The sequence below is a fragment of the Abrus precatorius genome, unplaced genomic scaffold (genome assembly GCF_003935025.1).
Source record: "Abrus precatorius isolate BTA unplaced genomic scaffold, Abrus_2018 Scaffold7, whole genome shotgun sequence".
In the NCBI taxonomy this organism is placed as follows: Eukaryota; Viridiplantae; Streptophyta; class Magnoliopsida; order Fabales; family Fabaceae; genus Abrus; species Abrus precatorius.
In genome coordinates, this window is record NW_020874417.1 from 8,989,465 (window position 1) to 9,011,182 (window position 21,718).

General features: G+C 33.9%; 1 protein-coding gene across 1 annotated transcript; it reads right to left on the minus strand.

Annotated features, from left to right (window-relative positions):
• Positions 1-8,630: 8,630 nt before the first annotated feature.
• On the minus strand, positions 8,631-21,718 carry LOC113871275 (chromatin-remodeling ATPase INO80-like). Its single transcript, XM_027508267.1, is given in 25 exon segments — positions 8,631-9,255; positions 9,258-9,352; positions 9,354-9,409; positions 10,448-10,603; positions 10,744-10,941; positions 11,194-11,350; positions 11,435-11,529; positions 11,920-12,027; positions 12,139-12,396; positions 12,500-13,045; positions 13,994-14,140; positions 14,317-14,544; positions 15,706-15,763; positions 15,849-16,010; positions 16,272-16,397; positions 17,876-18,048; positions 18,124-18,204; positions 18,307-18,415; positions 18,583-19,007; positions 19,418-19,528; positions 19,674-19,874; positions 19,988-20,420; positions 20,509-20,908; positions 21,099-21,189; positions 21,400-21,718. Coding segments are annotated over 25 exon segments (4,602 nt in total). The 5' UTR covers positions 21,460-21,718; the 3' UTR covers positions 8,631-9,127.

Here is a 21,718-nt window from a genome sequence, read left to right on the forward strand (position 1 = left end):
GATAGGTGGCGAAATTATAAGATAGGTGACGATAGGTGGCAAAATGTGGCGAACCTTTGCATGCGTGACGCCATGTGACAGCCACGTGTCAAAGTAGGAGAAGTCCTTGCATGCATAACGACATGTGGTGGTCATATGTCGAAGTAGGAGAAACCCTTGCATTTGTGATGCCATGTGACAGCCACGTGTTGAAGAAGGAAGAAGCCCTTGCATGCGTGACACATGCGCACCATGTGTTGAAAGGTGGCAAGATCAACCTTTGCATGCATAATACATGTACAGCCATGTGTTGAAAAGTTGGCAAAACTAAATTCATTCTTTCTTTCTCCCGTAAAGGTCTCTTTCACTCTCTTTTCCGATTTCTATCTTTCTCACGGTTTCTCTCTTTTTCCCCACCACTCACCTTTACTCTTTGAACATACAAGCAAGGTAAAAACACTCTTTCATCCTTGTTTCTTAGTGTTTTCACTAATTAAAGTAAAGAGATGATGTTTTTACATTTCCTCTATAAAGAAGTTTTGAGTTTTCTCCGTTCAGCTACAATGTGAGTCAGTTCTGACCATTTGAATGTATGTTTTTGAGCCTAAACTATGCATATTTGGATTTTTCAGTGAAAAATCTTTCCAATCCAACTTGTTTCACCAAAAACAGACATCGGATCATTGAGTTACAAGAAAAATGGTAACACTCTTTCTTGTTTCTGTGTTGCAGCGACAATAGAGACTAAGTTTCATTTTTATGCTCTTTGAACCTTGCATGCAATTATTCCTTTATGATCCTCAAAGAATTAGCTTTCAAATGCAAGTGGTTTCACTCAAAATGGATATCAAATTTATAAAGTGTGGTGAAAATAGTGAGATCTCTTCCTTGCGCTGCGTTTTTGTGTTTCAATAGCAAAGGATGCCCCTTTTCTTGCTTCTCTGGTCTTCAAATTGTCATGCAAACATTCCTCTGTGTTACTTGCAGAAATACCTTTTCAATGGTATATCATAAGTCTTGATCCGATATCATTTACCCCCTTAATCACCTAAAGTATGTGAATACCTTCATTTTTACTTTTTTTTTTTAGAAACAGTGTAAAGAACCAATTTTTATGCCCTCTTTACTGATCTCTTTTAATCTGAAATTTTTATTTTCATAAACTACATGAAGATATCTTTTCAATGCATTATCTCAAACTTGATTCAGAGTCCGTTTCACCACTCAACGACTTGATCTTGTAAGTATGACCTAATCTGAATTTTGCTGGTCCAACAGCCATGTTCTTGAATTTTTGGGAAAATTTCATACAGAGAAACTGACATGTAAACCTTTCATCTTGTTCCTTATTATCTTAGCTTTTTGACGCACCTTGTAGCTCGTCGATCAGACTCCAATTGATTAAGATATGTGCAAAATGGTGATACGTATGCAAAGTTCAAAGCTTCATAGAGAAAGTTTGCGTTTTTCACCTTGCATGCAATCTGTTTTTCATATTTGACTTGCTAAACCTCCTTATTTTTAACTTGACCTTATTCCTTCACATAGTACACTTCATTAGCTTTCCATAGCCACTTTCGGAGTAAGATTTAAAGCAAAGATCAAGGAGAAAAACTATTTTTACCATGCTACATCCGATTTTAAAAAATTTATGAAAATAGTGAAAAGAATGCGTTTTTAAATCCCTCTTCATCCAACTTTATGAAACTTTATGAACATTCATAAACACTTATGAAATTCTTGTAATTAGATCTTTCCAACAAGTTATCTTAAGCTCATTTTTTATCTCACTCGCTACATGGAAATGTCGGGACAAGCAGAGGTCTCGTTTCAAAAATCAGCAAACATACTTTGCATTAATGTGAGTGCTGCGACCAATCTATATTTCCAAAAATTTGAATGAACACATTTTTATCAACTTAAATGTCTTAACTTTCAAACAAAATTGGTTGGACTTGATTTGGATCACAAATTAATGAGATATACAATTTTTAATGAAGTTGTCTCAGAATTATGTTTTCTCTGCTAACAACAGCAAAAGTCTTCTTTTTGAACCACTTGCATGTGATTTTATTGACATGTATTCACATACTTGTGTGCCTTACGACATAACCATTTCATCAAGCCATCTTGTGCTCAAGTTGAAGTCCATTTGATGTTTCAACGACATGCATACACTAAGTCTCAAATATGCCAAAACAATTCATGACAACCGAAACATTTCTCTGTAAAATCATTATTCTGTACCACTTGTGTACATGGAAAATTATTTTAAGAACATCTTCATAATCCTTAAGATGTTAGTTTTCAAACCCCTTTTGCGGAACTCAATTTGGAGGTCATTTCTCCTTCTTTTGGTCCAAAACTCCCAAGCTGCCCAATGCGGAATTCTGTAAAAAATATTTTTCTGAAATTGCATGCAATAACTTTCTCTCAATTTCTGGAAAAATATGCTTGTGGAAAACATTTCTTAACCATGTTCCTATATTCTAGGTTATATAAGATTTCTAACAAGCTATTCCAAATTTGAATTGGATTGAATTTTCTTCCCCAAACAATGAGGATAAGTTAGCAACTCATTCCTTAAACCGTAACAATTTTACCTTTTTAAAAAGCTATCTTGAGCTCAATTTGGACACTATACACTCAGTTACCCTCCATTTAGTAAGTGTACCAAAACTTGAAATTTTAGTTGTTCGGAATTAAGCACCTTGTTGTACCGATACTGTTTTTAGCTAACAAAAAATTATTTGACTTAGTTTAAAACCTCCTATAATGAGCTTTGTGTTTGTTTCCTTGAATGAGAAACATGTCAATACCTCGAACGCTTCATTCTGATTCTAAACGCCTAAGTTATGAGCTTAAGAACAACTTGAAAAGGACAATTATCAATCCCGTTAAAAAACGCGAGTACAACCCAAACAAGGCTGGAAGTGGAGCGTCTTTCCTCACCAAACTGAGTTACTCTCTAAGATGAGGGGAGAAACTTTCATATGACTCGAGTTAGGAGTTAAGAGAATTGATAAAAATACACTTGATGAAATTATGAATGTTGTGTGTTGTTGAAAGCTCTTAAAAATTCCTTACTCTCTTGAGTTTATAGACATATATTTGATATTGAGATTGATATGTTTGCTGGTGTTACTGTGGTGCATATATATATATATATATATATATATATATATATATATATATATGTGTGTGTGTGAAATTGTGTGATTGAATGCTAAGTTAAGCAAAATTTCATAGTAAGTTTTAGACTCCTAAACTTGATGAATACCAAGGAGAATGAAAATTATTATTTACAGCATAGCACTAAGTACACCAAAACTAGTTGAATGAACTAAGCTATAAATTAACATGTATATTCTATCATCTAGTAAAATCAAACCAAACTATGCTAGATAGGAACACCTAGAGACTTGATGCTTGATAATTTAGAAAAGGATATGACCCCTTAATCAAACTGTTACTTAGAAAATACAATGAACTGACAAGTCCTATGACTTTAAGTCATGCTATGTTTAATCGCCTTAATCTATAATTTTAGTTAAAATAAGCAATAAGCAAGAAATTGAACAAGTTTAACAGATATTCCAATAATGGAAGAAAAAGGAAAGAGAAATGAAGTCTTAATTTAGGTATCCGACCTTTTAGAAAATTTAATTGAATGTAATATAGAACAGAAACAAAATGGCTTAATAATAATAATAATAAAATTTAAAGTTCTTGTATTTATTAAAGTGTTTGATGAAAAGATTGAATGAATTGGCATAAGAAAACTTAGACAAACCTAATGTAGGATGCCTATAAGAATAAAATTCACCTTTATTGGTGATGATTGATGCATTGTGATTTTGAATATGCTATTATTTGCATATGCATAAGTCTTGCACACATTGTGATATTTGAATATGAATGTGATGATTGCATGATTTTAAAGTCTGGTTTGACACGTGAATTGGTGACCCATAGTTGGTTGAAAACATGTATAAATGTATAGACAGGTGGATTGAGGCCCCCATTGTGATTATAAGACCCTGAAGGGGTGTGTATGCATTAATGAGAACGCTTAGAGATAATTGACATGTAAGTATAACCACATTATTGAGTCTAGCTACTTGTTTGTCTTGGACCTAGAATTCGTAATAGAACCTTAATGATTGAATCAAGGAAAGTAAATGTTTGCGAAAATCTAACATCTTTTCAATCATGAATAGTAAACTAACTAGGTAGATAAAATTGGAAATTCAAATAAAGAGGCAAGGCTAGTGAGCTAGGGACCCTTAGTGGAAGTGCTTGAAAGCATTGGTATAAGTATATGTCAATCTCTTGTGGAAATTGTCTGAATAGTTGAACATGAAATGTTGATCTGGGATTTAAACCAACACTTGAGTGCGTGATGTGAAATGAGATGGGATATTAATCTTGATTTGAATTGGTACCTGTGTGTGTGATATGGAGATTGAGCTCCAAAGAGAAATAAAATATTCATATAGCAATGGGTGTAGATACTTCTCCCCTGTGAAAAAAGTCACGATATTATTTTATAACTGTTGTTGGAGAAAGATAGGAAAGACCTCGATGTCTAGGAGATTTAATGGAGTTGGGTAATTTACCAATAGTCCTATGAGTGTCCTAGGCCCAAGAACTCTAATTGGGAGTCTCCATGCGATGCTCCTTTATCCTGACCTTTTCCTGAGGCTTATCGTGTTGGTCGAGTTAGATTAGTCGTTGGAGGTTCGAGTCTCAACCTTACATGCGAAATGTTGGCTGACTAGTGAAACTTCCAACAACTTCCGATGATAGGAATGGATCCAAGAATCGCATGAACATAACAAATGGTTTTAGGCCAAACCAAAAGTTAGCATATGTATAAGTTCCATGCATCATAGTCTAACATGAAATTGGAAATATATGAGGTGTCTGCTTGCAAATGAATGAAATTGTTTATATTATATTGGTTGAGTTGATTTTTGAAAATCAAAGTTTTATATAAGTTTATATTTTTTTTCTATTTATTTCTTTCCTTCCTTTCAGATCCTAATTCTTTTTATGAGTATTTGAAAAGTCTCACCCTTCTCTTTTATTCTTGTTTTGGAAATCTTTGATGTTGTGTCCAGGGGCATAGGTATACTCGAGGATTATAAGAAGATTCTGTTAGCAAGATTGCTATATCCAGAAACACAGTTGTGTCAGTTGGATCATGGTTGCACAAGGGAATTCTTATACACTATGAAATTTCATAGGTTAATTAGGGTTATTAGAGTTAATGGGTGAGTAATCCTTTGATGTTGGATTTTACCAAATTGGTATGATATTAGTTAAGGATTTAACATTTACCTTGTGAACTAATGTAATATGAGACGCATTAGATCCTTGAGTACAAGGTATAAAGTAGTATGAGACACCTTATGCCTTGTCCGAATGTTAAGTCAGTCTCTAGGATTACTAAGGAGGAAAGTTTGGCAAGTTGCTTGTAACTGAAAGTGAGTTTGCTTTATTAGACTATACATATGACAGACTGTATGAAAATGATTCACTAAGAATAAGAATCAATTTAGGTTGGGCAAGAAAAAGAAAATTAAGTATTTTCGTTGCTAGAAAAAGGTCATTACACTTAGATATTTATTTTTTTGTTTTTCTATTTTTTATTTTCTATTTTTTTTTTAGAAAATATACCTCGGGTATTAGTTGTTATCGTCACAAGAAAAAATTAGATTTGAGATTTCAAAAAAATTCTTATCTCAAATCATATTTTATTTAGAAAATAAAACAATTTTGTAAAAAAAATTTATTTTTTATTTAAAATATTATTTGAAAACAAAACAATTTTGTAAAAAGATTTATTTTATTTTTCATTTGAAAAGTGACAAAGCCCTAATAATTTGAAAACATATTTTTTAGATTTTCTTTTGAAAACGAAAATTTTATATTTTATTTAAAAAAAGAGTTAAACAGAAAAAAAAATTATTTTGAAAGTAATTTAACATTCTAAATTTTTTTATATATTTATTTTAAAAGTTAACAACCTAAAAATTTAAAAATTATTTTATTTCTTTTTTTATTTTTACTGAAAACATTTATTATTTTTGATGGATTTAACAAAAAAATTAATCTGTATATTTTATTTTAAAATAATAATTAGGATGATTAATTGAAAAAGAGTTTTTTTAATTTTTATAGGTTTTTGGGCATAATGGGATGACGCTTAAGGAAGACGAAATGCAAAGAAAAAAGAAAAAAAATAAAAAAAGAGAAAATGAAGAGGAACCACATAAATAGAAAAAGCACTAAAACAAAGAGAGAGAGAAAAGAAATAAAATAACAAAAGAGAAAGAAAAAAAATCATATAATAAGACATTAGCGCATATTTCATGAGAGACAAACAACGTCGTAAGAAATGAGTCAAAAGTCGTACATTTTTTTTTTAGTATCTTTGTCTTTTTTTTATATTTTGTGTGAAAAATTTTATGTAAAAAATTCTCTTTAAAAAAATTTTCTTCTGAAAAATCTTTTTCAAAATTCTTCATGGTGAAAGAAATCCCTTCTCCTTTTGTGTGTGCAAGTTAATCACTGTTTATAATAATATTAGTATGTAATAAAAAGAAATTAAGTATATTTTTTACACTTTCTTTATTTTGATTTTATTCTATATATTCTTAAATTAACTAAAATTTAAAATAAAAATAGTGATTATTATTTATAGAATATCTTTATGATTTTTATTGATTATATGTCTTTTTAATTACTCTTTTTATTTTTTGAAATTCATCATTTATTACTTAATAAATCTGCAATCCGAACAAAGATGAATGTTCACAATAAATAATAGATATTATAGAACGTTTAAATAATATATTATTATTAAAGTGTTTCTTTTAGATAATTTATTTAAAAATAAATATGAAATAATAATATTAGCAAAATAAAATGAAACTTGGGCAAACGAGAGGTATAGTGTGGAATGAGGAATCATGTGATTAATTCTGATAGCTAGTTGTCAATTAAATTCTCTGTTTAATTATGTGATTGACATAGTATAATACTTACACTGTTTGGATCTGGAAAAGCGAAAAAAAATTTGTAACAAAAAATAGGGCAGAAAAATGTTGAGAAGAGAAATGGGTAGAAATTTTTTTTTTTTAAAGTTATTTGGATTGAGAGAAAAAAAGGAACCGGATGAGGAAGAAAAGTTGTGAATTCTTATTACTTGTTTCGTTGGAAAAAAATGACTAGAAAAAAAATTAGTGTATATTGAAAACACTATAATAAAATATTATTAGGTAGTGTATCAGTCCATTATTCTATTATAAAATGCGTAACCCATTGTACAAAATCTAGTTCTGCAAATTGAAGGAGAGCACATTTAGTAATGGAAAACATTGGTGTTAGCATTAATTATATTTATATTACTTTTATCTGAAAAGTTACACTTCCTGTTATTTTAAAAGATATTAGGTGTATGGTCTATACATAAAAAATAAGAGGAGCATGTGTAATATTGGATGCTAATACGTAAGAAAAGTATTAAGTAAAGGAGGTAACTGTTTTTTCAATCAATAAGGATATTACCATTGCTACAATTGTAGTGCTTGGAGAGGTGGCAGTACGGTAGTAGCTCACGGCGAGGGATGGCGTAAGAGTAACGAGTGAGGTTGCGACAAAGAATCGTGTAATGACTAGCTCCACTGCAACAATGGCGATGGAGAAGTTGCCTGCGTTGAGGAGAGGACTTGTAACCCAAACTGTGCTTCTCTTCCGTTTATGGTGGCTTGGATTATAGAAGGAAGAGAAGATAGAGATTATTTCACAATCTGAATCAGTGAGAAGGGTAAAAATGTCCTCCAAAGAATGAGAAATGCATGGTACCGCTATACGTAGTGGGCTGAATGATAACTTGTTCTTTAAGCCTCAACGAATGTTCTATTCCTTGATAAAGGGATATGGAAAACAAAAAATATTAGACTTTGCTTGGTAGTAACTTGGAGATGATGAAGTGTGTAGGGAAAGTGATTGTTTAGCGCAGCATTTGGTATCTATCAAAATTATTTAAGTGTTTTTGTTATGCGTTAAACACAATGACACACAACTTGTATTTCATATTTTATGTAGCGAAACACAGCCCATGCATATTTCGCAGCATGTGATATTCTCCTCATCGGTAATTTTCAACCATGCTTCCCTTTAGGTTGGATTTAACCATGGTTGATGCTTCCCTTATTGCTTCGCAAAATCGATATCAAATTGGTACAGATGGCTTCATCTTGATTTCACTTACATAATGTATTGAGTTTGATTCCTGTGATCTGTAAAAAAAGAAGTGATGATTAAAGAACTTCGGCTTTGAGTGGATCTATCTAATTTAATTCGAAGTGATTGAGATTTAAAGTAATTACTAAATACTATTTGGAAGTCTTGATGCAATATTAATCCATTACTTTATCTTAATTGCTCTTATTTTATCGCCACTGAAGTGAAATAAACAAGCTGCTTACCTGAATCTTAAAGTCATCTAACATTAGTCGCTGATTATTATGCAAGAGTGACAATGCTACGCCTAGTTTTCCCCCTATGCAACTCTATTACCGCGTTCTTACTTCACTTTGGAGCCACTTATAATAATACATGTGAATGTAGCACTACCACATATCGGTTGAAAATATTGCTTAGAGCACAAAAACGAAAAGCACTATCTAAGATAATCCAATCTATACAATTACCAAAATCCCCGTATAATGAGGGGTAGACTAATCACCAATAATATAACTACCATCATTATATAACCCAGGATATACAGTTTCGCCCCACTATTTGCAGCCAAAATGAATCCATAAAGGAAAAAAAAAAAAGGAAAACTAGAAATTGATGATCAGTGAGAGCTAACCTAGCAATCTCTCCAAAAAAGTCAATTTACAAGTTTGATAGATTACTAGTGCCCCACTATTTAGTAAACAATTTTTTGAACCCGTACAAAAGCGCACATAATAAGAACCTATATATAATAAATTTTTATTAAAAATTATAGAACTTAGTGCAATTTAATGCATCGTTCCTATAATTTTCAATAAAAAATTAAAAAACTAGTTATTAATTTTTTATTATGTGCTCTTTTGCGCATGTTAGAAAAATCGTTTAGTAAATTATACTACTTTGAGAAGTCACTGTGTCTTAAGGCGTGTTGAACTGTTAAGGCTTCAGAACCCCAGAACTGAAGAGGTGGAAATTGGGTCCGCCCTGGGAATGTGGAAGCTGTCCCAGCAAAAACCCTTTTTTATTCACATTCTTCTCTGCCCTCTTTGGTCTTGGTTTTTGGCCCAGTGGATCAGAATTTAGATGGGCATCAGGCTACTCGTTATCTATGCATACTGCTATTCAACTTCTGAGAATTCCTTGGCCTCGTAGTTTGCTTGTCGGAAGCTGCTTTTCTCTGCAAATACGTTACTATTAACCAAACTGAGAATAACATATTAAACTTGCAACATTAACCTACTCAAAATTGTTACAGAAAATTCAAATCACTGAAATGTTATCACATAAAACCATCAAAATGCTATAAATCAATGATTAAGTTTCTTCCCAAAATTGCGGACATATGCTACTGCTAAAACATGCAACCATTAATTAAATGTATGCATTTCAAAGTGTTGCAAAGGCAAGCAACTATCATGCACAACGCAGAACAGCTTAAACATGGTCAAAAGAAGAGGTGGGGGGAGGGCAGTTATTCAGTTTAATGAATTATAATCTTTCTGTTGATGCATAAAAATTTTGCTTCTTGCATATGGAAGTCTGAGACATCTCTTGAAAATTTTAATAGAAATTTTATCTGACTGAAAAGCGAGATAGTATAACAATGGCTAGGACATCCTACAAAGCAGAAAGTCAAGAGTCAGTCAATAAACAAAAGTTTACACAGGAAAGTAAGGCTATTAACTTTCCTTGCACTAAGAATCTTTTCACTTTGGAATTTTCAGAAATTTTCCCATTTTAAAATGGAATGCTCCTATATTTTTCCCTTTCTTTACCTTACTCTCTTGGGGACAGAGATATTGAATTCTCTTTACGCATTACATAATTCACTTGTTTGTTGAAATATTTTTACACCCAAAATCCTTACTACCCAAATTTGGCGATGTTTGACTTTCCCTTAAATTCTTAAAAACCCTTTCTTTATTTCTTGATCAACCCAATATCTAACCTATGTTTCAATTCATTAATCAAAGAGTAATAGCTAAGTTCACTTTTATTTCATGAAAGCAAGGATACAGATAAACTTTAATAATAAAAAAGCATGTAGAAATGCATCTTCAGCAACAAGGCAATTCGTCATGCAAAAGATCCTCTGCTGTAAACAAGAATCTGCAAAATTGCTACAAATTTTAACACTTCCTTATCATGTTATTCAGTTCAAACGAGATTCAATGACTCAACCAGTACTATACTTTAGGAAGCATAATAATGATACCTTTTTATTACCAGACTTCGGTCCCTCTGGGTCCATGGAAATATCATTATCTGCAGTTTTCTGTGCTAGAGTGTTTGTTAGATCTTCCAGAGACGCATCACCTTCCTCATTTATCCGTATACCCTTCATAGGTTTTTTCTTTTGCTTCTCCTTTGCCTGGAAGGATAAGTGAGATAAAATATAATTGGAAAATTTCTCACGTTGTTTGAGGATTCTGGAACATTCCATACCGTTGGCCAGAGGGATATTCATCATATTGTAAATTTGAACATTGGGTCATCAGATTCACAACTAACCTGGAGAGGGATTTCCTTTAATTTCTGTTGCAATTGAACATCGTCCAGAAGCAAAGATACAACATCCTCAGGAGCTAAAAGATCACCACCAACAGAACCACCAGTCATGACAAGGTTCTGTACAGTACTTTTCTGACTTGCTCTTAGAAGAATCTTCTCTTCAACTGTCTCTTTACATATAAGACGGTAAACAGTAACCTACAAGTTTTGAAGTACATGTAAAATTAGTTCTGAAATAAAACAGTAAGCTAACCATTCAGAGACTCAGCTCAATATCCAAAGAAAGATCAGTGTGTGAAATTCACACAGATAAAGGAAAAGCAAGGAGGAACCATGGTGCTATTACTAAGGAACGAAGTTCTATGGACCATTTACTTAAGATGTTTGACATTCATTCAACATGACATTCATAATTAACAGATATGCACACATAGGGTTGATCAAACTAACATCTTTCGTCTGACCCATACGATGAGCTCTATCCATTGCCTGTAGATCCAATGTTGGATTCCAATCACTCTCGTAAAATATGACTGTATCAGCAGCTGTCAAGTTGATACCCAATCCGCCAGCTCTTGTACTTAGTAAGAACACAAAAATATCACTCCTACAACAAAGATATAAAGAAACAAGTCATGTTCAGTAGCCTGACCAATGTAGTGTAATCATCACATGACAATAAAGGCATCACCTATTCTGGAAGTCTCTGACCATGTCTCTACGATCCTGAATAGTGGATGACCCATCAAGTCTAAAATATTTATATTTTCTGTAGTTCATATAGTCCTGCAGGAAAGATAAACCAGTTGTCCGCAGTAACACACCCATCAAAGTTGAAAGCTAGACAATAATGAGTACAAGAGCCATGCTGCTTGTGTAAATGGAACTCAACAAAAACAGCCTTAATCAAATTCAAAAAAAAAATTGCATTCAACTCATTTAGTTGCTTTAACAATGAAGTAAAGCAACTTCCAGATATCCTTCCAAGCCAATTACATGCAAACATTTCATTAAAGGGAAATCAACTCAGACACCAAGGGACTGCTGTAAAAACAGTGATTTTAAACCTATGTTATCCACATCTCACATCTTTTAAACACACTTGGACATAAACCTGAGAACTTTTTTATAAAACCAATGTCAAAAAATTCAACAGTGTCGTAAGTACAACAATACCTCCAAAATATTCAGCATCTTAGTCATCTGGGCAAATAAGAGAACACGATGATTCCCTGCCCGTAGGCGTTTCAATAATATATCAAGTGTTTGAAGCTTCCCAGAGTCCTATATAAAACACAAGGTAATCAGATCAATTCAATGAAATATTTGAAAATTGCTGTGTTATAGCATGAAATAAAGTAAGACATGACAAAAGGAACAATAAATAACACTTACTGTGAGCAACTTTGCAGGATCAAAATTCCGCATAGGTGGTGAAGAGCCAAAAATACTGTGTGTTAACTGAAGTGCAGGCTGTGAAATAGGTAATTCAGAGTCGATCTCTTGAATTAAATGATGAGGAAAATCTGGCTTTCTAGGCCCATTACATTCAGACGTACGTGCAAATCCCACAAACAACCTCTTAACCCAAGGATCGTGTAATTCTTCAATCATTTTATTTGTGAAGTTTCTGTCTGAGCAGCGAGCACCAATCTATAAAGAATAAGAAAAGCAAAATGCTAGACAATTAATTATCATTTTGGAAAAGTTCTGGAGGAAATGACTTGGGACTAGATAATAAAGTAACATCACATACTGGGGGAGCTCTAGTTGGTGGGATATACGTGTATGCTGAGTGAAGAAGCCTCGCATAGGATAAAAGCCTATCTTGATGTGGGACAACCAAGGCCTCGAAAGGAGCATTGGTGGGCCCAGTTGCAAACCTACTCTGAAGAAACTTGGTCTGAGACCTTGATGGCAGCAATAACATTCGCGTAACAGCTCTCACTTTACCTTTCTCAAGGTAACTATATTCAGGATCACCAATTGTATTCTCTGTAAGAAAGTCTAAAACTTCATCAAGGAAGTTATGTTCCCATCTCATCATAGAAAATAATAGTTGCTCCATCGAAGAACCAGTGGCCAGAAATGTCACCTCTTGGGGAGATAAATCTATCAAATGGGTAAAACCAAAGTTTCCACTTTTAACAATAATATCATCTGAGAAGACAGATCGATGAACATTTTCTGGTCTAAAAATATTAAAACATTTCTGAAAAGATTCTCTGCAGACACCATGACCAACACCCAAACTGAGAGTTTCAGAACTTTGCATAATCTCTTGATAGACAAGTTTTGGTATCTGCAAAAAATAAAAAAGGGAAAGAGGGGTAACAAACAGTTAGAGCGAAAAGGAGTTAGGATCATAATGGAGTAGGATATAAAAAACAAGGAAAAACAAATTTCATGTTTTGCTAAAACGAGATTATTAGAATTTGTGTGGCAAAGGATTCATTGACTGTGATCTTTGTCTTTCATTCTTCATAAGGTTAACCCATCCACTGTCCATATTAATGTCTTATACCAAATATAGCTAAACATTAGAGCTTCCTCTTTAATATCACCTAAGGGCCTGATCTGATGAATCTCTTGTTATAATTTGCCTTCTCAAATATAATTGCCAAAGAGGGGAAAATATGGAATGACATGGAAGTTGAACTCCCACAATTTCATCCACTTAACTATCTTGCAAAGTGTACTCACTTTGACTACAATTGACTTCCAGGAAAATATTCCACAAGTCTCATAATTTCATAATAGCTGCCTTTTGCCTATGAACCCATTCACGGTCATAAAAAACCAACTGAAAGCCTCATCCAGTATAATATAATTCTAAAACTAAAATACATGAGATACCAAATAGCCACATATACAACAAGTGGAAAGGTCATAACACGGTCCCAACTGCTGAACAAACTTGACTTCTTTTGTCAAATATTATATATAACCTCTGAAGGAATGAACTTGCTTTGACTTCAAAGATAAACTATAGTACAATAGCCAAATATTATATAGCACCAACAATCCCTAGATTACATGTGTTTTCAATTGGATGATAAGACATAATTATAAAGGAATTGGTGTAAATAAGTTTGAATTGTGTAAAACACAAGCCTTAAGGAACACATAAATATTTTATAATTTGCTTCCATATTAAGACAGTATTAACTAACAAGAATGAGAAAGAGGGAAGAAGGAAGAGAAAAAAAATGAAATTGAATGTTTTGAATGAATAGGTTTGAGACAGCACCTGATATGATATGGGGTTGTGACCACCAGGATAGTATATATCCTCCAACTCCCCAAATGGAGGAGGTGGAAGTGCATTTGGAATCTCTCCAAAATAGAAGTAGGTGCTTCCTTCGTTCCTTTCAAACAACTCAGGATGGTTGCAAACCTACCATATTTCAGTAGCAATTTTTAACATGGAAAAAAATTTTGGGTGGAGAGGGGGTGTGGGACGTCATCCACAAAAACTATACAATCCATATTTCAAAATAAACTAAGTAAAATAAAATTTAATTCACTAAAATATATGTATATATATATGGATACTATGGACTGACAATCTACCTTCCTTAGTTGAATAACAATATTCATTAAATTCATAATTCTCTTCTCGTTGAGCCCACGATTACTATCAAACAGCTCAGCAAGAGATATCTTGTTCTTAATAGCTTGATAGAAAGCTTGCTGCCGAGAACTCAACTTGCAATGCACCATAACCTCTGTTTTCTTAGTCAGCTCAGAAATTACATCTTTTTTAACACGTCGTAGCATGAAAGGTTTCAGAATTGAATGCTGTAAGAAGAGTAAAGAAAGGTAAGTCAAAAATTTTTTTTTTTAAAAGTCATAATAGGCTTGAAAACCAGCAAAAATATTTAGAAACAAGGGTCACAATATAACACATAATGCTGTAACCTTAACCATCACATCCCTGAGGCTGAGACATGTATTACAGGACATAAACTAAGTACGCAGGAACATGACAAATATTAAAAATTAACACAAATGCAAGCAATAAGAACATTGTGAGAATAAGGGATGCTTTGGAAACATTATTCTATGTGAGTGCAGATCTATCTCTTTATACACCGGATAACAGACTAACAATGCAATATCTTACAGCCAGAGGTGGAGCTTACCTGTAGCAGGAGGGAGCCACAGCTCCCTCAAAAAAAAATTTATTACTTATTATAATATGTATAAAACATTATTAGGCACCCTCATTATTTTATTAAATGAATTGACATGTAAGTGGCTTATAAGATATGCTTTATGCTTGACCAGTTGACTCTCATTTCCTTCTCATGTACGCTTAGTGCTACTACTTCTATCAATGCTTATACCCATTTCATCAAATAATTAGGCAATAAAATGGAAGATTAATTTCTTGCTAACAATTTGGTGATATTTATTGAAAAGGATATTGCCGTTACATTTAGTTCCAATCCAATCATTGATGACTTCAAGTCCCTAATCGAACAAAGAGCAGCACTTTAAAAGCAGGTAATTTTTTTCATTTATATATTCTATTGTTACTTTACATTAAGATGTTATTTTGAAACTTGGATAAAAGTATTTGACTACTAATATTTTTAATTAAATTATTTTATCTAATATTTAGTCGCTCCCCCTAAAAATTTAGTCAAGATCCGCCGTTGCTTACAGCATATTACAACCAGGCAGACACCAAAACCCTCAAGCACATTAAGCATGTCCTTAATACCGCCACCAATAATAGTTTTGCCCAAATGCAAAAGTCAATTCAATCCTGCCACACTCCACACAAATGCTACACAGAAAATGCATGACTGTATATAACTATGCAGTTTCCAATTAATAAATCCAATATAATAATATTTTTCAAAAAAAATCCACCAGAATATAGTAAAATATTTTTAACCACATGATTACAATTTACAAGTTACTATGAATATCAAACAAGAAAGTCAACCTTACCAATCTATTAAGTTGGTGCTCATTCAAAGTACCCCCATGTTCTGCATGGTTCTCAATTCTGGCATCAGATTGGTCAACAAAGACTGTAAGATGGTATTTCAATGGCTATAACATCCAATAGACAATAACAATTCAGTACATACCCTTTCGAGAACCATTCATTAAACTGCTCATGACTGTCAAATAAAGTTGGCATAATAAAGTGCAGAAGAGCCCACAACTCTGCCATATTATTCTGAACAGGTGTACCAGTCAGCAGTAGGCGATTCCGACAATTAAAGCTGAGGAGGGTCTTCCACCTTATACTGTTAGATAAAAAATATTTCAAAAAGTAGATCAATCATAACACTGATGATAATATGAATTGATTGAATTCAACCATTAACAAGACCATGCATTTAGAAAATACATTTAAAAGTTATCCTCAATTCATTCCTAAGAAAAAAGGCATCATATGAATGATTGATCACAGTTTTCTTATAAGAAAAACACTGGTAAAAGACAATGATCAATAAATAAATTGTGCCATTCACTAGTGCACTGCAAAAACAGAGATTATTCAAAACCTGTTTGAACTTTTGATTGCCTGGGCTTCATCCAAAACCATGTACTGCCATTTTACACGGCGAAAATACTTCTCATCAGAAACTAATAGCTGATAGCTTGTGATGAGGATGTGGAATTTAGCTTCCCTGGTACACAATAAAGGAGTAGTAACCATCGCAATCAGAAGGATGAAATACCAAATAGATGAATGACAAATAGAATTAACATATGACATGCAAGGGTCAAAAAATTGTATACCCTGCTACCTTCGAACTTCAAAGGTTAGAAATCAAGATACATTAAAGATGAATAATGCCTTAACAGTAAACATTCACTAAAAATATATACTATTTAGAAAGGGGGTTCTGCCTTTTGTTGACCACATTTTACTTTCCTACAAACTCAAAGCTTAACTATAATTGAAAAGTGAGGATAAATCATTATTTCAAATCAGGCAAACTGAGTTCCTACTCTTCAGGAACTATTTCAAATAGCTTTGTTAAACATATAGCAATTATAAATTATATGCCATTGTAATTCAAGCTTTTAAGTATAAAACTTAAAAACTGTTACGGTCTCGTTTAATTAAAACAAATTGATAATTCTTCTATACATTTGTGTGGGACCAACTCTCATAAACTAGAAGATTAAGAGTGGAAGCTCACGAATGGTTTTATGTCACTAATACACCACTTCATCACAAACTTGTAGTGCTTGAAAAATGGATGATATGAATGCTGCTGTATCCAATTTTGAAATTTAATTATGAAGAATGGGATGCAGCAAGGATCAATTTGTTGATCACTTTGTCTAAAGGCTCTAATACCGTGCCTAGGGCCATCTCTCCTATATTTTGGACACACAGGAATTGTTATATGTCATACTGCCTCAAACTAGATCCCCTTGGGCTTGTGCAAGAGCAACACAAAGATTTACTTTACTTTGCAGAGAAAGTTACTTAATTTATGAAGAATGAGGGATAGCTCGGACGATTCCAAATAATTTGTTTATAAAAGCTCTAACACATGTAAAGGACCAACTCTGCCAAAAACTTAAGCGATCAGGTGGATATTAACACACCTCTACACACAAGCCCTTTCGCCTAGAAGCATTGGTAGTACACAGTTCCACTTCGAGCCCAACAGAGTTGATCAACAGTAATACCAATATATTTGGTACATCTTATAACTAAAAGGAAAAAGTATTTAGACATTCTGTTCTTCCTATTTTAAAACCATCTAGATTCCATTGGGTTTTCCAGCAACAAAATATTGCAATCTAAAACCATCATATTTTAAACATTATTTTCATTTCCATGACCAAATGAGAGCCCTGGTTCTGAAACTTTTTTAAAATATGGCTCATTTTTCCAGCACCAAAAATCCAGTGAAGTAGATATTGTACAGAATAATTGAGTAAAAATATCAGAACAGATATAATTCTTCTTTAGTGAGAAAGAATCTTCACTGAGTTTCACAGATTCTTGTGCCATCAACAAAATAGATTTCTTTAATACCAACCCACCATAGTAACTGCTTTTATGGAGTTTCACAAACATAACTCCATGAAAAGAACTATTAGATTGCTGACACCATTTTTTAAATGCTTCAGAAATTAACATTACCTTCGGTAAAGATCTTTTGGGTTAATACTTTTCCTAAGTACTGTTCGTTCAGAAAGCCCTCCCCAATATGGAAGTCTTTTAAGTTCAGGGCAGAAGCGCTCAAGTTCCTCATTCCAATTGTTCAATACAGAAGCAGGTGCAACAACCAGAAAAGGCCCCCATATGTTTTTCTCCTGCATGAGACATGCAAGTTAAAATAAAGTAGCAAAGATGCACAAAAACATCAATTTGAAACTTTGAATAGCTACCTCAGCCAAATGGGCCAAAAAAACCATAGCCTGGATGGTTTTTCCCAGTCCCATCTCATCAGCAAGTATACCATTTAAACCCTGAAAAACACAAAAAGCATTCAAATTAACAACCCAAAATAGAGAAACTGAAAATAAAACAAAGCAAAATCATGACGAAGTTATTTGAGATGGCTCAGCAACCTGCTCATAACAATTAACTAGCCACTGAAGACCTTTCAGCTGATATTCTTTTAGACAACCTTTAAATAATTCTGGCGTCTGAACCGTGGATGCCACAGGCATAGTTGATCTGCAATATAATAAAACAAAAATTTATTTAAAGATGACATGATATTCCTTAATCTCACACTCCTTAATAGCACCGAGATGAAAAACCCAGAAACATGAAAATATACATTTTCATGTAAGTGTACATGTATACATCCATATCACAAACAATAAAGAAAGGAAGCTCACGGGGTTTGCAAATCAATGTTAGTTGCTCCTGCAACTTCCTGTGAAAGTGAATCAGTTTCATCCACCTGGCGCAACCTCAAGCATTCAGTATCAAAAGCATCAGTCAACCTTCTCTGCTTAGACACTGCTTCTTGAGCAGCCTTCATAGCTTCCTTCTTCAATTCAGCCTCTTCAAAATCTTCCTCCTGATTAGGCCCAGCATCTGAAGAGTCAAACACTGCATCTTGATCATTTGTTTTAACATCTTCCATGGGTAAAGCTTCTGAAGATAGTAAGTTTGACTTGTTCTGCATAAAGTGGCTGTACAGCTCAGTTTGTTGTATGAGAAAATTAAGCCTTTGCTGTTGCCTCTTAGCTTCTCGAAGCTCCTGTTCACGCCTCAAAGCTTCAGCAGCTTCTTTCTCCTCTCTTTTCCTTACTTCAATCTGAAAGAAATGAGATTAATAAAAGCTTAGAACACACTCAAGTCTAGTATAAAATTGAATTTACACTTCTGCTATGATTTTTACAATCAAAATAAAATTCTGAGTACATCTTAATATATTTGACAAACAGCTCAATTCTTCTCATCTGAGTTTCGAAAGCTACCAAAACTGAATAGCTTGCAAAATATAGTTTGAAGTGGTGGATATACATGTGCACAATACCATCTAAATCAATCATTTCCAACTAAATATAAAAACCAGTGATACATTTCAATAATCTCATTGGCACAAGAAATTACAACAATAAAGACAATCATAATAAGATTCATTACATAAACAGCATTAACAAGACATGAATATAGAAGCAAGTCAACATAATCAAGAAACTTCCAAAAGGAATTAAAAAGTACCATCTCCTTATCTACTCGTTTCCAAAACAGCAACATGTCTCTAGCTAGTTTCCGGGTACGAATGGTAGCACCCTTAGTCCATTTAAGTGATCTACTAACTTTCATTTTGACCTGAAGGAAAAATGACATCAGAAAAGTTATGATACAGAAAATCCAAAATATGAAACCAACATAATAATCTTTGAAGTTTATACGAGATAGCTAAAATAAAAAAATCAATGTAAGATAAAACACATGTATTGGGGAGAGCACATGCCTCTCTTTGACAGTACTCTGAGCACCTCTTGGCATCAATGAGCTGCTTTCGATGAAAAGTGGTAAAATTCCTATGATGCTTTGGTATGTCTCTTCTTACAATGTTTATCCAAATCTTTCCCATTCTATCCATTTCTTCCTTCTCCATCAATGCAGGGTCTTTCTTTACCTTTTGCTTCTTCGGTAGGCTTCGCTCAATTATCTGAACAGTCATAATTCATAAATCAAAGCTGAATAAAATGTTAAAAAGGAAGAAAGTAAATATGAAAGACAGAAAAAGAAGTCTCTAATCACAATATCCCCACTGATACATACCTCATAGGTGTCACCTTTTTCCAAAACCTTAACATAATAAACTTGCAATACACCACCCTCAGATAAAATAGATCGCTTTATGCTTCCAGCGGCACCCTCCGGAATGGATGAATTCAAGCCAACATCAGGCACTTTCAGACTGAATTTATGAGGCAAGATCGAAGCTGACATGGCCTTTATTCTTGCCTGAAGAGATTCATATTGGCATAGGGGTTCCCCCATGCCTGCTCGGTTTTCAGTCCCAAACCTTTTATCAGCAGCCATCATTGCAGCCAAGGAGCCCAAATCCAAGGTACCCTTTAAGTAAAATTCCTCCACATGGATATCCGAGAAGCTTGGAAGGTTCAGTGTTGAGGCCAACTTATCATAAATTGGAGGAATCTTGTATGTGATACCATCCCCAATGTCTAAAAAAGCAGGTTCATACATAATCCTGCAAGAAGTTCACCAAAGGTTAGGCCATTTGTAACTTGAAGAATAATTACTATTTGAAACCCCAACACTAGAACAGGAAAAAAAACCTATCCGTGCTGTGTTGCTGCACAAAATCTGATTGACCGTGCTTTCCTGGTTTCTGATTAGTGGAATCATATAACCATTCTGATGTACTTTCAGCAGCATGCGATGCTCCCCTGTACTCATTCCCTGACTTTTGAACTTTTAAACCATTGTTACTTTTGATCGGTGGAGCAGCAACCCGATATTGACCAGGATTAGACAAGACATCCTTACACCTCCTCTTGTATTTCTGAACATGGTCTCCGAGCATTGATCGATATCGCTCCTCTGTCATGTATGTCCTATTAAAACTACCATTTTCCTCATCATCACTGTTTTGAGACCACGCCCTCTTCCTCAACATATTCACCTCCTTTGCACGCACATTTCCATTACTGTGATTTGCGATTGCCCCACCACCTACTTATGGAAGCATCAGAAATATATATTAAAGAAGTTCATAACAAAAAAAAAATGCAAACAGTAAGTAAGCGTTACAGTAGCACCACACTTCAGAAGCATCAATATCCAAACACGTGATAAGAGCCCCACAGTCCAAAAAAAGAAAGTATCAACAAAAACACCAGAATCAAAAACAAAGAGCAATGCCTACCATGGCTACCTCTGCTCTCATCTTCCTGACTACTATTCCCATAGTAATCAAAATCATCATCCCCGTGTGGAAGTTGAAAATTCATCAAAGGCTACAAAATAAAGCAAAACAAAAAACGCAATCAGAATATTAAATTCAATGAGATATATACACATTGTTTTTAAAATGCAAATAGCCAATCAACAAAAATTAAGTGAATGGAACAGAAAAACAAAAAACGTGCAGAATCTCCAATCCACACCACATTGGTGGAAAACACAACAATCACCGAAAAAAAATAGGGAAATCGAACGCGACGAACCTCAAGGTTGAAGAGAGTGGAGTAGGAGAACGAGTGGTTGGGTTTGGTTGCACGATCCATGCGCTAAAGTGAAGAGAGCGGTGAACGAAGAAACCCTAATTTTACGAAAGAGCGTAAAGAAAAAAGAGGTTTGGGAGAGAGAAGAAGCGTTAGCCCTAAAAGGATTGAGGGAGGAGAAAGGGTGCGTAGGATAAGGAAGGTTGCGCGGAGAAAGAGAAAGATCATAGACGCAGACGGTGTGCGAAGCACGGGCCTGTTCTAACGTGCGCGGGGTGGGTGTCATTTTTTGTTAACGTGCGCTACTCAGCGTATTTCGTTT